The sequence below is a fragment of the Prionailurus viverrinus genome, chromosome E3 (genome assembly GCF_022837055.1).
Source record: "Prionailurus viverrinus isolate Anna chromosome E3, UM_Priviv_1.0, whole genome shotgun sequence".
Lineage (NCBI taxonomy): Eukaryota > Metazoa > Chordata > Mammalia > Carnivora > Felidae > Prionailurus > Prionailurus viverrinus.
The window spans coordinates 16545953-16561627 of record NC_062576.1 but is presented as its reverse complement, the minus strand read 5'-3'; the positions used below and the strand labels follow the sequence as shown (position 1 = coordinate 16561627).

Genomic DNA, 15675 nt, shown 5'->3' with positions numbered 1-15675 from the left:
TAAATGGTAGCACAGAATGAAGTGACTCTTTTCTGTCACCATTCTTTAACATTAATACAAGTTTTACTCTTTGGATTCTTGAAGTTGTATTGAAACATAACTAACCCATTGTAATACTGTTAACATAACAGTTCTTACTATAAAATCAGTTGTACTTTGAAACTGAGAAACTGGTACTTTGATGCCAGTAAGTCAGCACAGTAGACACAGTCAGCCCTGGATTACCTAACACATACCTGCTTCAGGAACTGTCAACCACATAGTCTTTCCTTTGGGCTGACATCCCTGTCCTCCCCACTCCCTTCAGGAATAGGTGCAGGTCAATGAAGAGAATTTTAACAGCCGTCCATTATTAGGAAAGAAAACCTTTGGTGTAGATTCCCTGTCCAAATATAAGTGGCTTTGGACTATCTGGTGTTTTGTAGTCTCTATGTCACTTTTGTTAATATGCTGTCAGACACTGTTAGGAGGACTTAAAAAGGTAGAAGATTAAGTTGTTATTTCAGTAGTTAATATTGTTATTTAAGTAATTAGATGGCCGTGTAGTTTGGTGTCTAAATCTGGACACTTTTGAGAGTGAAAATGAATGCTTTAGTTATTATGCTGGTTCAACGGGATGTAAACTGGGGCTGTCTTGGGCCACCTGGGGCCCTGTTTTTGATAGTATTCTAAGAGGAACATAAGTGATACTAAAGTGGATTTATATGTAAATCCTAGAAGATATAATGAGCATGTTTTTTCCCTCAAAGGCATTTGTGGAATTCCGCAAGGCAAGAAGCAACATGCTTCTCTCTAGGAAGAATCAGCTGCTGTTGGAGTTCAGTTTCTGGAATGAGCCTGTCCCACGGTCAGGACCGAATATATATGAACTCCGATCTTACCAGCTCCGAGTAAGTACAGAAATACCCACCAGCTGTCCTCCCATGCTTCTGTGAGGAAGCACTGGCAGCCCAATGCCTACCACACAAGTGGACTTTACATTTTGTGATGTGTTTGGCTTAATATTTTGATTGGCTTATTTTCTCCCCTGTCCAGTCCTTCTCTTCTTTCTTTTTTTTTAATCTTCTTCTCTCTCATTCCTTCTCTTTTGCTAAGCTTTTATTTTTTATAATCTTACACATAATGTTTGTCATTTGACTTTTTTCTGTATAGCATTGCTATTTTTAAGAGGAAAGACCTAAAATGCAGGACTAGCTATAATACAGAGCATCTACTGTAATTGAACTAGAGCAACTACTTCTCTATATAATAAAAATGAGACTGCTGAATAAGTTAGATGGCACCATAAGAGTCAAAAGGAATAATATTTTAAAACTTTCTTGATGTTTCCCCACTAAGTGACTACTAGAAAGAAAGCCCCAACTTGTTGGGATGAACACTGGGTGTCATATGGAAGCCAATTTGACAATAAATTATATTTAAGAAAAAAAAAAAAGAAAGAAAACCCAGATAGCAACATAGCAATGTTGTTAAAAGGAGTACACATCAGTAGATCTTAGTAGTCTAATACTCACCATTATACTGGAAAAAAAATAGTGATGTCCTTGTTAAATTTACTTAAATTGAATTTTTTTTCTTATTTCACCATAACGTCTGAATGGGTTCCAACAACTTAATCATGATTTCAGGACATCTGGAGGATGGGCTCAACTATGGTTTTGATAACCATAATTAGATGACTTACTATAAATATTTTCTTCGTGTATGAAATTAGAATAGAATAGAATAGAATAGAATAGAATAGAATAGAATAGAATAGAATAGGACTCTCACTATGGGATAGATATGTGTGCAGTGAATAATATTTTGTTACATTTTTTATTTTGTTATACTTCATTTTTAAGTTAGTTTTGTCATTTGATATTTTTTATACTGCTGTTCCTGTATTTCTTCACAGAACTAACAAACTCAAAATCCAAATCTCTTTTCAGCCAGGAACTATGATTGAATGGGGCAATTACTGGTAAGTATATTACCAAATGGTGACTTTGTAATCTTATTAATAGGTTATTTTAGGCCATAGTGTTAATTCAGGAATAAAATCTGGGGATAAAACCATGATTTGATATTAGACTGTTTTGTTTGATGTTTCTATTACAGAATTTTTCAAACGTATACAAAACTAGAGAGACTAATACCGTGGATCTCCCTGCCCCACCCACCCCCTTCCATTCCCATCGCTTAGTTTCAGTAGTTACCAACACATGGCTGGTCTTGCTTAGGTCTAACTCTCCCAACCCAAATTATTTGAAAGTAAATCCAAACAGCATGTCATGTCATCCATAAATATTTCAGTATATATCTCTAAGAGATAAGGACTCTATTTTTTTTTTTAATTTTTTTTAATGTTTGTTTATTTTTTTCTTTTTTTAAATTTTTTTTTTCAACGTTTATTTATTTTTGGGACAGAGAGAGACAGAGCATGAACGGGGGAGGGGCAGAGAGAGAGGGAGACACAGAATCGGAAACAGGCTCCAGGCTCTGAGCCATCAGCCCAGAGCCTGACGCGGGGCTCGAATTCACGGACCGCGAGATCGTGACCTGGCTGAAGTCGGACGCTTAACCGACTGCGCCACCCAGGCGCCCCAATGTTTGTTTATTTTTGAGAGAGACAGAGCATGAGCAGGGGAAGGGCAGAGAGAGAGGGAAACACAGAATCTGAAGCAGGCTCCGGGCGCTGAGCTGTCAGCACAGAGACCCACACGGGGCTCAAACTCCCAAAATGTGAGATCTTGACCTAAGCCAAAGTCGGACACTTAACCAACTGAGCCACCCAAGCACCTCTATTTTTTTTTTTAACAAAACCCAGTGTTGCATTAAGTAATTTCATATTCTTGGATATTACCTTTTTTTGAAATGTTTTTGTCACATAAACAGCACCACAATGACACAGTTGCTTGGGGTTTTTTTCTTCACTTAAGTAGCAGACTACCAGCTTTTCCCCAAACTGATCCATAGGTTCATCACAATTCCAATCAAAATCCCGGCAGGCTTCAGAAATGCAAAGGACCCAAATAGCTAACACAACCTTAAAAAAGAACAAAGTTGGAGGACTCACAGATCTCAATTTCAAAACTGACTACAAAGCTACAGTAATCAAGACAGTGTGGTACTGACATAAGAACAGGTATATACAGATCAGTGGAACAGAAGTGCAAGTCCATAAATAAACTCATAAATATGAACCATTTGTACCAAGTAAATTTTCAACACATGCACCAAGTAAATTCAACACATGCACCAAGTAAATTTCAACACATGCACCAAGTAAATTCCATGGGGATAGTCTTTTCAACAAAGGGTGCTAAGACAACTCGATATCTTTGCAAAAGGATGAATTTAGACCCCTGCCTCACATTATACACAGAAATTAACCATAACATAAAGGTTAGAAGCAAACGTAGGAGAGAGTCTTTGTGACCTAGGTTAAGCATATAACACCAAAATCCATGAAAGAAAATGATAGATTATAATTTATCAAAATTAAAAACTTTGTAATTCAGAGGGCATCATTTAAAAAATTAAAATGCAAGTCACAAGACTGGGAGAAAATTTTACAAATCATATCTGATAAAGGACTTGTATCTAGTATATGTAAAGTCCTACAACTCAGTAATAAGAAGACAAATAACCCATTTCAAAAATGGACAAAGGATTTGAATAGACGATTCTTCACAGATACACAAATTATGCCAAAAAGCATAATTATTATACCCAAATTATGCCAAAAAGCATATGAATAGATGCTTAGCATCATTTATCATAAGAGAAATGCAAATCAAATGAGATTAAAAAAAACCCTAAAACAAGATATCATCTCACACCTTTTATGATGGCCATTATCAAGAGAACAGAAAGTAACAAGTATGGTGAAGATACAGAAAAATTGGAACCTTTGTGCAGTTGGTAGGAATGTAAAATGTTGTAGTAATTATGGAAAACAATACAGAGGTTCCTCAAAACATTAAAAATAGAATAACCATATGATCAACAATTCTACTTCTAAGTTTCTAATCAGAAGAATTCAAAGCAGCATCTCAGAGATATTTTCCCATTAATTTTCATTGCAAGCATTAGTCACAGTAGCCAAGAGGTGGAAGCAACCCAAATATCCATCGAGAGATGAATGGATAAAGAAAATGTGATATATACATATAAAGGAATATTATGCAGCCTTTCAGAGAAGGAAACTCTGCCATGTGCTACAATATGGATAAGCCTTGAGGACATTAAGCCATTCATAAAAGGACAAATAGTATATGATTCCACTAAGAACAAAGTCTCTAAAGTAGTTAGAATCACAGTAATGGAAAATGAATAGTTGCCAGGGTCCAGGTGGAGGGGACTTGGTGTTTAGTGAGTATTGAGTTTAAATTTGACAAGATCAAAAAGTTCTGGAGATCCCTTGCACAACAATGTGAGTGCTTGTGACACTACTAAACTGTGAAATGGCTGAGGTAAGTTTAATGTTACGTGTTTTTACCACAATAAAAAATAAATAATCATGAAATAAATTTTTTAAAAAATTTTTCAGTGGGCAAGGGATTTGAATAGACATTTCACCAAAAGAAATGTATAAATGCCTAATAAGCACGTGAAAAAGTGCTCAACACTCCCAGTCATTAAGGAAATGCAAAGTAAAATCACAAAGAGAGAAGACATCACAAACATTCAGATGGCTTTCACTAAGAAGACAGATAATAACACATGTTGGTGAAGTTGTGAATCAGTTGGGGCCCTCATACATTGCTGATGAGAATGTTAAGTGGTACAGCCACTTCGGAAAATAGGCAGTTACTCAAAATGTCAAACATGGAATTACCATATGACCTCACAGTTCTATTCCTAGGTATATACCCAAGAGAATGAAAGCATGCATTCATATAAACTCATATACAGTGATCATAGCATTTCATAATAACCAAATAGTGGAAATAGCCCAAAATGCCCATCAGCAGAGTGATGGAAAAATAGGCTGTGTTGCATCCACATAATGGAATACTATTCAACAGTAAAAAGAAGTGAACTGCTGATATGCACTACAAATATAGGTGAACCTCAATAACATGCTATGTGAAAGAGTCCAAAGCAGCACATATTCTGTGATTCTATTTGTATGAAATATCCAGAAAAAGCAAATCTATAGAGACAGAAAGATCAGTGGTTTCCTGGGGCTAGAGGTGGGAACAGAAAATGATTGTAGATGGGCACAAGGGATCTTTTAGCACAACTGGATTGTGATGATTGCATAAGTCTGTAAATTTAGTAAATATATATATATATATATATGTATATATATATAATATATAAATGTATATATATTTATACCTAAGTGATTTAGGTATATTTATACCTAAGTGATATTTTACAGGATGTAAAATATACCTCAGTAAAGCTGCTAATGATGCACACACCTTACCAAAGAGAATTTATACCATGAAACCAAGAATAATTCAAAAAGAGGACATTGATAAATATAACATAGTTGAGGCTGTAATAGGTGTCTGGCTTCTGCACCCCAAATACCCGGCCCCCATGCCTCTGTTAGAGCACTTGTCACCCCAGTGGAGTCTCTAGTTTCTAGTTCTACAACTCTGTCTACAAGACCTGGCACATCCTGGGTGGTTGGTAAATGTTGAATAGAGGGCAGAAACTAGTGGTTACATAAGAAGAAAAGGTCTTTGCCAAGGCCAGTTGCCAAACTTGTAAACAACTTCTGTGCCTGAGGGGAACAGATTATATATATTCATGCAGTAGAATCTTTTTTTTTTTTTAATGTTTATTTTTGAGAGAACACAAGCAGGGGGAGAGGCAGAAAGAGAGGGAGACACAGAATCTGAAGCAGGCTCCAGGCTCTGACCTGTCAGCACAGAGCCCTACACGGGGCTCAAATCCATGAACTGCAAGATCATGACCTGAGCCAAAGGTGGACGCTTAACCAACTGAGCCACCTAGGCACGCCTCTGCAGTAGAATCTTATATGGTGGTTAAAGTAAAACAGATCTGCATATGGATAAGCATTGAAAACACCAAGTTCAAGAGAAAGAGCTAAAGAATGTGTACAACGTGATGTCTTTTAGGTAAAGTTGTTTTCATGTCTATTTATTTTTGAGAGAGAGCACAAATGGGGGAGGGGCAGAGAGAGAGAGACACAGAATCTAAAGCAGGCTCCAGGCTCTGAGCTGTCAGCACAGAGCTGGACGCAGGGCTTGAACTCACAAACCATGAGATCATGACCGGAGCCAAAGTGGGAGGCTTAACCAACTGAGCCACCCAGGTGCCCCTTAGGTAAATTTTTAAATAATGTAACAAAAGAGTCCTATAAACAAGTTGTATATAACAATTATATGAAAAGATAGAACTGTTGTTCATGGATACATACATATGAAGTAGAAATACAAAACCATAGACAGGAAGACATGTCTTCAAAAGAGGTAACTGCTTCCAGAATGTAACTCATGGGGGAGGGTGGGTGGGGGTGGGGAGGAGAATGCAAAGGGAGCTTCACCTGTTTCTGTGGTGTTCAGTCTGAAACAAATACGAGAAAATGTAAAGTATTGATATTTTAAAAATCTAGGTGGCCAGAGTGTTTTAAATCATAATTTAAAAGACAGTTTAAAAATCATCTTAATCCATATTCAGAAGTCATTTGAAAATATTGAATACCAGTTTTATTTTATTAGAGACACTAATTTCTTTAAAAAAAAAAGTTTATTTATTTTTGAGAGCGACAGATCATGAGCAGGAGAAGGGCAGAGAGAGAGGGAGACACAGAATCTAAAGCAGGCTCCAGGCTCCGAGCTGTCAGCACAGAGCCTGACACGGGGCTCAAACCCACAAACCGTGAGATCATGACCTTAGCTGAAGTCGGACGCTTAACTGACTGAGCCACCCAGGCGCCCCTAGAGACACTAATTTCTAATAAGAAACACTTTAAAAATTAGGAATAGAGAATATTTTATTTAAATCAGGTTGGCAACCTTTTCTGTAAAGGAACAAATAATAAATATTTTAGGCTTTGGTGTGCCTGGGTGGTTCAGTCAGTTAAGCGTCTGATGTCAGCTCAGGTCATGATATCATGGTTCACCAGTTTGAACCCTGCATCATGCTCTCTGCTGACAGCTTGGAGCCTAGAGCCTGCTTCATAGATTCTGTCTCTCTCTCTCTCTCTCTCTCCCCTCCCCCACTCGTGCTCTGTCTCTCTCTGTCTGGCTCTCTCAAAAATAAAACTAAAACATAAAATATTAAAAAAAATACATTTTAGGCTGTGTGGACTGTTCTGGGTCCATAACGATTATTTAACTCTGCTATTTTAGTGTGCAAGCAGCCGTGAGCTATTTGTAAATGGGTGAGCATGGCTGTGTTCCAACAAAACTTTATTTATGGTTGCTGAAATTTGAATGTCATGATTTTCATGTATCATGAAATATTCTTTTGATTAGATTTTCAAGCATTTAAAAATGTAGAAATCATTCTTAGGTCCTGGGCCATCAAAACAAGCAACAGAGCAGGGGATTTACTCTGAGGGTCTGCTGTGCTAGCCTTGATTTAAACGAAAGCACTATCCATTTCCTTCCATGTGTTCTTTTTATTTTCCGTTTTGAACTTTCTTGCTTTGAACTACATAATTTCTAACATCTAGATCCAAAAAATGGCTCTGTGATTCTTTTTTTTTTTTTAAGAGTTTCTTTTTAAGTAATCTCTGTACCCAACATGGGGCTTGACCCCACATCCCAGACATCAAGAGTTGCACGCTTCACCAACTGAGCCAGCCAGGTGCCCCCATGATTCATATTTCTAATAAATCTTTTCTTCTTGGGTCATCAAAGTCTACATAATGCAAGTTAGAATTTTTTTTAATTTGAAAACTAAGAAATACATATTTAATTGTATACTGTTATACAGTTAGTACCTATAGGCACCATTTTATTAAGGGACCTTTTTTAGGAAGGGGCCTTATAAATGTAATAATTTAGTTGCCCACAGAATAGGATCATTCATTATTTCTATTTTTGCATGTTACTAATTAAGACTTGCCCACCATGGGGGTGCCTGGGTGGCTCAGTCAGTTGAGCATCCAACTCTTATTATCAGCTCAGGTCATGATCTCCTGGTTTGTGGATTTGAACCCCACAACTGTCAGTTCAGCTGACAGTGCGGAGCCTGCTTAGGATTCTGTGTCTTACCCCACACACACACACCCTCCTTCACTCATGCACTCTGCTGTCTAAATAAATAAATAAATAAATAAATAAATAAATAAACAAACTTAAAAAAAAAAGATTTGTCCACCGTGGCCTTCACAAGGAAGTACTGAGATTTATTCTTCAGTTACTTAAAAAATTATTTATAAATCCAGCTCAGCATTCAATTTATATTTTGGCATATAGGTAACTATTTAAGATGGTGATCTCCTCTTCAGTACATGCTTCTGATTATTACGAGGCTAAGGCAAGTACGTTTTCTTTGCCTACTGTAACTGAATTAGAAAAATTCATAATGAAATTAATAATCCTGAATATTTATCACTATCAATGAAAGACAGTTTTTCCCCACCTCTAAGTTAGAATGCACGTTAAAGTGATCTGCTTAATTTCAATAATTTACCAATCAGATTTGTAATTTTTGTGAAGCTATCAATCAATTCTAGATATAAAGGTTAAAGAATTTAATATCATTTAGGGGTAGCCCATGGGAGCAATAGCAAGAGATCCCTCCTTCACCACAAAAGAGCCTAAAAGCTTGGGTCACCCTCAGAGTTGAGCTTATGGGTATGAGAGCTGAGATGTACAAATTGATCTTAAGGAGGCTGGCTTTATCACTCCACTGCAGTTGCCCTTGCTCTGATCCTATACCCCGCTGCTTCCTTGATGTTCTAATTCAGTTGCTATGAAGTTTTCCTCCAGGACAAAAATGTACTGGTCAAGCCAACTCAGATATCTTGTCCCCCAAGAGTACTGTCTCACGGTAGATGTTAGTAGATTGATATCCTTGTTCATATGCCCCAACTCTTCTAAATTAACTATAATGAATCTATCTTCCCAAGTCCTGTCAATTCTGACACCCTGATGACAGACTTTAGGCCAAAACGTGTTGATGTAAATTTACTGGGTAGTCTGTGGTGGGAGGTCTCCAGCTGTGCTTTTCTGGGTGACCTCCCTGTATCATTCAAGCCACTTTTTTCATTTTTAAGTTTGATTCTAGAAAACTGCTTTTGGGAAACATACATTTTCTAAAAATAGTTTTAGGATTTTAGATGCATCACTAAATATCAAGTAGTTGGTACAAATATGAAAGAAGGTGTTTAAGGAACTGACACGTTTGCAGTAGGAAATTTTAAAAGGAAAGTTTAAGACAAGTGCAAATTTTTAGTCAATTTAATCACAATTTCTTTTTTTTGTGTTTTGATTTTCTTTTATTTTCACAATGTTTTATAATATCCCATATACAAGACCTATAAACTTTTCATTTCTAGCCTTTCAACATTTTTTATTATATCATTAAAAGTATCATTTATAAAATCTCCATTTTTTTAAGTTAGGATATAGAGATGAATTAGAATTTGTACCTTGACTCTATAAGGCAACTGATGAATTCACTTATTTTGTTTTGTTTTTCTTTTTTTGTCTTTTCAAAACTCCTTTTATTTTATTTTTTATTGTTTTAAATTTACATCCAAATTAGCTAGCATATAGTGCAACAATGATTTCAGGAGTAGATTCCTTAGTGCCCCTTACCCATTTAGCCCCTCCCCCCTCCGACAACCCCTCCAGTAACCCTCAGTTTGTTCTCCATATTTATGAGTCACTTCTGTTTTGTTCCCCTCCCTGTTTTTATATTATTTTTGTTTCCTTTCCCTTATGTTCATCTGTTTTGTCTCTTAAAGCCCTCATATGAGTGAAGTCATACAATTTTTGTCTTTCTCTGACTAATTTCACTTAGCATAATACCCTCCAGTTCCATCCACATAGTTGCAAATGGCAAGATTTCATTCTTTTTGATTGCTGAATAATACTCCATTGTATATACATATACCACATCTTCTTTTATATATATATATATATGAAATTTATTGACCAATTGGTTTCCATACAACACCCAGTGCTCATCCCAAAAGGTGCCCTCCTCAATACCCATCACCCACCCTCCCCTCCCTCCCACCCCCCATCAACCCTCAGTTCTCAGTTTTTAACAGTCTCTTATGCTTTGGCTCTCTCCCACTCTAACCTCTTTTTTTTTTTTTTTTTTTTCCTTCCCCTCCCCCATGGATTCCTGTTAAGTTTCTCAGGATCCACATAAGAGTGAAACCATATGGTATCTGTCTTTCTCTGTATGGCTTATTTCACTTAGCATCACACTCTCCAGTTCCATCCACGTTGCTACAAAAGGCCAGATTTCATTTTTTCTCATTGCCACGTAATATTCCATTGTGTATATAAACCACAATTTCTTTATCCATTCATCAGTTGATGGACATTTAGGCTCTTTCCATCATTTGGCTATTGTTGAGAGTGCTGCTATGAACATTGGGGTACAAGTGGCCCTATGCATCAGTACTCCTGTATCCCTTGGATAAATTCCTAGCAGTGCTATTGCTGGGTCATAGGGTAGGTCTATTTTCAATTTTCTGAGGAACCTCCACACTGCTTTCCAGAGCGGCTGCACCAATTTGCATTCCCACCAACAGTGCAAGAGGGTTCCCGTTTCTCCACATCCTCACCAGCATCTATAGTCTCCTGATTTGTTCATTTTGGCCACTCTGACTGGCGTGAGGTGATACCTGAGTGTGGTTTTGATTTGTATTTCCCTGATAAGGAGCGACGCTGAACATCTTTTCATGTGCCTGTTGGCCATCCGGATGTCTTCTTTAGAGAAGTGTCTATTCATGTTTTCTGCCCATTTCTTCACTGGGTTATTTGTTTTTCGGGTGTGGAGTTTGGTGAGCTCTTTATAGATTTTGGATACTAGCCCTTTGTCTGATATGTCATTTGCGAATATCTTTTCCCATTCCGTTGGTTGCCTTTTAGTTTTGTTGGTTGTTTCCTTTGCTGTGCAGAAGCTTTTTATCTTCATAAGGACCCAGTAATTCACTTTTACTTTTAATTCCCTTGCCTTTGGGGATGTGTCGAGTAAGAGATTGCTACGGCTGAGGTCAGAGAGGTCTTTTCCTGCTTTCTCCTCTAAGGTTTTGATGGTTTCCTGTCTCACATTTAGGTCCTTTATCCATTTTGAGTTTATTTTTGTGAATGGTGAGAGAAAGTGGTCTAGTTTCAACCTTCTGCATGTTGCTGTCCAGTTCTCCCAGCACCATTTGTTAAAGAGGCTGTCTTTTTTCCATTGGATGTTCTTTCCTGCTTTGTCAAAGATGAGTTCGGCATACGTTTGTGGGTCTAGTTCTGGGGTTTCTATTCTATTCCATTGGTCTATGTGTCTGTTTTTGTGCCAATATCATGCTGTCTTGAGGATTACAGCTTTGTAGTAGAGGCCAAAGTCTGGGATTGTGATGCCTCCTGCTTTGGTCTTCTTCAAAATTCCTTTGGCTATTCGGGGCCTTTTGTGGTTCCATATGAATTTTAGGATAGCTTGTTCTAGTTTCGAGAAGAATGCTGGTGCAATTTTGATTGGGATTGCATTGAATGTGTAGATAGCTTTGGGTAGTATTGACATTTTAACAATATTTATTTTCCAATCCATGAGCAGGGAATGTCTTTCCATTTCTTTAAATCTTCTTCAATTACCTTCATAAGCTTTCTGTAGTTTTCAGCCTACAGATCCTTTACATCTTTGGTTAGATTTATTCCTAGGTATTTTATGCTTCTTGGTGCAATTGTGAATGGGATCAGTTTCTTTATTTGTCTTTCTGTTGCTTCATTGTTAGTGTATAAGAATGCAACTGATTTCTGTACATTGATTTTGTATCCTGCAACTTTGCTGAATTCCTGTATCAGTTCTAGCAGACTTTTGGTGGAGTCTATCGGATTTTCCATGTATAATATCATGTCATCTGCAAAAAGCGAAAGCTTGATTTGCCAATTTTGATGCCTTTGATTTCCTTTTGTTGTCTGATTGCTGATGCTAGAACTTCCAGCACTATGTTAAACAGCAGCGGTGAGAGTGGGCATCCCTGTCGTGTTCCTGATCTCAGGGAAAAAGCTCTCAGTTTTTCCCCGTTGAGGATGATGTTAGCTGTGGGCTTTTCATAAATGGCTTTTATGATCTTTAAGTATGTTCCTTCTATCCCGACTTTCTCAAGGGTTTTTATTAAGAAAGGGTGCTGGATTTTGTCAAAGGCCTTTTCTGTATCGATTGACAGGATCATATGGTTTTTCTCTATTTTTTTTGTTAATGTGATGTATCACGTTGATTGATTTGCGAATGTTGAACCAGCCCTGCATCCCAGGAATGAATCCCACTTGATCATGGTGAATAATTCTTTTTATATGCCGTTGAATTCGATTTGCTAGTATCTTATTGAGAATTTTTGCATCCATATTCATCAGGGATATTGGCCTGTAGTTCTCTTTTTTTACTGGGTCTCTGTCTGGTTTAGGAATCAAAGTAATACTGGCTTCATAGAATGAGTCTGGAAGTTTTCCTTCCCTTTCTATTTCTTGGAATAGCTTGAGAAGGATAGGTATTATCTCTGCTTTAAACGTCTGGTAGAACTCCCCTGGGAAGCCATCTGGTCCTGGACTCTTATTTGTTGGGAGATTTTTGATAACCGATTCAATTTCTTCACTGGTTATGGGTCTGTTCAAGCTTTCTATTTCCTCCTGATTGAGTTTTGGAAGAGTGTGGGTGTTCAGGAATTTGTCCATTTCTTCCAGGTTGTCCAATTTGTTGGCATATAATTTTTCATAGTATTCCCTGATAATTGTTTGTATCTCTGAGGGATCGGTTGTAATAATTCCATTTTCATTCATGATTTTATCTATTTGGGTCATCTCCCTTTTCTTTTTGAGAAGCCTGGCTAGAGGTTTGTCAATTTTGTTTATTTTTTCAAAAAACCAACTCTTGGTTTCGTTGATCTGCTCTACAGTGTTTTTAGATTCTATATTGTTTATTTCTGCTCTGATCTTTATTATTTCTCTTCTGCTGAGTTTAGGCTGCCTTTGCTGTTCTGCTTCTATTTCCTTTAGGTGTGCTGTTAGATTTTGTATTTGGGATTTTTCTTGTTTCTTGAGATAGGCCTGGATTGCAATGTATTTTCCTCTCAGGACTGCCTTCACTGCATCCCAAAGCGTTTGGATTGTTGTATTTTCATTTCGTTTGTTTCCATATATTTTTTAATTTCTTCTCTAATTGCCTGGTTGACTCATTCATTCTTTAGTAGGGTGTTCTTTAACCTCCATGCTTTTGGCGGTTTTCCAGACTTTTTTCTGTGGTTGATTTCAAGCTTCATAGCATTGTGGTCTGAAAGTAAGCATGGTATAATTTCAATTCTTGTAAACTTATGAAGGGCTGTTTTGTGACCCAGTATATGATCTATCTTGGAGAATGTTCCATGTGTACTCAAGAATAAAGTATATTCTGTTGCTTTGGGATGCAGAGTTCTAAATATATCTGTCAAGTCCATCTGATCCAATGTCTCATTCAGGGCCCTTGTTTCTTTATTGACCGTGTGTCTAGATGATCTATCCATTTCTGTAAGTGGGGTGTTAAAGTCCCCTGCAATTACCACATTCCTATCGATAAGGTTGCTTATGTTTATGAGTAATTGTTTTGTATATTTGGGGGCTCCGGTATTCGGCGCATAGACATTTATAATTGTTAGCTCTTCGTGATGGATAGACCCTGTAACTATTATATAATGTCCTTCTTCATCTCTTGTTACAGCCTTTAATTTAAAGTCTAGTTTGTCTGATATAAGTATGGCTACTCCAGCTTTCTTTTGGCTTCCAGTAGCATGGTAAATAGTTCTCCATCCCCTCACTCTCAATCTAAAGGTGTCCTCAGGTCTAAAATGAGTCTCTTGTAGACAGCAAATAGATGGGTCTTGTTTTTTTATCCATTCTGATACCCTATGTCTTTTGGTTGGCGCATTTAATCCATTTACATTCAGTGTTGTTATAGAAAGATACGGGTTTAGAGTCATTATGATGTCTGTGTGTTTTATGCTTGTAGTGATGTCTCTGGTACTTTGTCTCACAGGGTCCCCTTAGGATCTCTTGTAGGGCTGGTTTAGTGGTGACAAATTCCTTCAGTTTTTGTTTGTTTGGGAAGACCTTAATCTCTCCTTCTATTCTAAATGACAGACTTGCTGGATAAAGGATTCTCGGCTGCATATTTTTTCTGTCTAGCACCCTGAAAATCTCGTGCCAATTCTTTCTGGCCTGCCAAGTTTCAAAAGAGAGATCAGTCACGAATCTTATAGGTCTCCCTTTATATGTGAGGGCACGTTTACCCCTTGCTGCTTTCAGAATTTTCTCTTTATCCTTGTATTTTGCCAGTTTCACTACGATATGTCGTGCAGAAGATCGATTCAAGTTACGTCTGAAGGGAGTTCTCTGTGCCTCTTGGATTTCAATGCCTTTTTCCTTCCCCAGTTCAGGGAAGTTCTCAGCTATTATTTCTTCAAGTACCCCTTCAGCACCTATCCCTCTCTCTTTCCTCCTCTGGGATACCAATTATGCGTATATTATTTCTTTTTAGTGTATCACTTAGTTCTCTAATTTTCCCCTCATACTCCTGGATTTTTTTATCTCTCTTTTTCTCAGCTTCCTCTTTTTCCATAACTTTATCTTCTAGTTCACCTATTCTCTCCTCTGCCTCTTCCATCCGAGCCATGGTGGTTTCCATTTTGTTTTGCATTTCATTTAAAGCGTTTTTCAGCTCCTCGTGACTGTTCCTTAGTCCCTTGATCTCTGTAGCAAGAGATTCTCTGCTGTCCTCTATACTGTTTTCAAGCCCAGCGATTAATTTTACGACTATTATTCTAAATTCACTTTCTGTTATATTATTTAAATCCTTTTTGATCAGCTCATTAGCTGTTGTTATTTCCTGGAGATTGTTCTGAGGGGAATTCTTCCGCTTGGTCATTTTGGATAGTCCCTGGCGTGGTGAGGACCTGCAGGGCACTTCCCCTGTGCTGTGGTGTATAACTGGAGTTGGTGGGCGGGGCCGCAGTCCGACCTGATGTCTGCCCCCAGCCCACCGCTGGGGCCACAGTCAGACTGGTGTGTGCCTTCTCTTCCCTTCTCCTAGGGGCGGGATTCACTGTGGGGTGACGTGGCCCGCCTGGGCTACTTGCACCCTGCCAGGCTTGTGATGCTGGGGATCTGGCGTATTAGCTGGGGTGGGTAGGCAAGGTGCACGGGGGCAGGCGGGGCGGGCTTAGCTCACTTCTCCTTAGGTGATCCACTTCAGGAGGGGCCCTGTGGCAGCAGGAGGGAGTCAGATTCGCTGCCGGAGGTTTGGCTCCGCAGAAGCACAGAGTTGGGTGTTTGCGCGGAGCGAGCAATTTCCCCGGCAGGAACCGGTTCCCTTTGGGATTTTGGCTGGGGGATGGGCGGGGGAGATGGCGCTGGTGAGCGCCTTTGTTCCCCACCAAACTGAGCTCTGTCGTCTGGGGGCTCAGCAGCTCTCCCTCCCTTTGTCCTCCAGCCTTCCCGCTTTCTGAGCAGTGCTGTTAACTTATGACCTCCCAGACGCTAAGTCACGCTTGCTGTCGGAACA

At 38.4% G+C, this 15675-nt stretch overlaps 1 protein-coding gene across 1 annotated transcript in view; it reads left to right on the top strand.

Moving 5' to 3' along the window:
• NIPSNAP2 (nipsnap homolog 2) overlaps positions 1-15675 on the top strand; it is a 44307-nt gene that overhangs the window by 19275 nt on the left and 9357 nt on the right. The window contains exons 6-7 of the mRNA XM_047839319.1: positions 750-890; positions 1932-1963. Coding sequence (XP_047695275.1) covers positions 750-890; positions 1932-1963 — 173 coding nt within the window. The remainder of the gene's footprint in view (positions 1-749; positions 891-1931; positions 1964-15675) is intronic.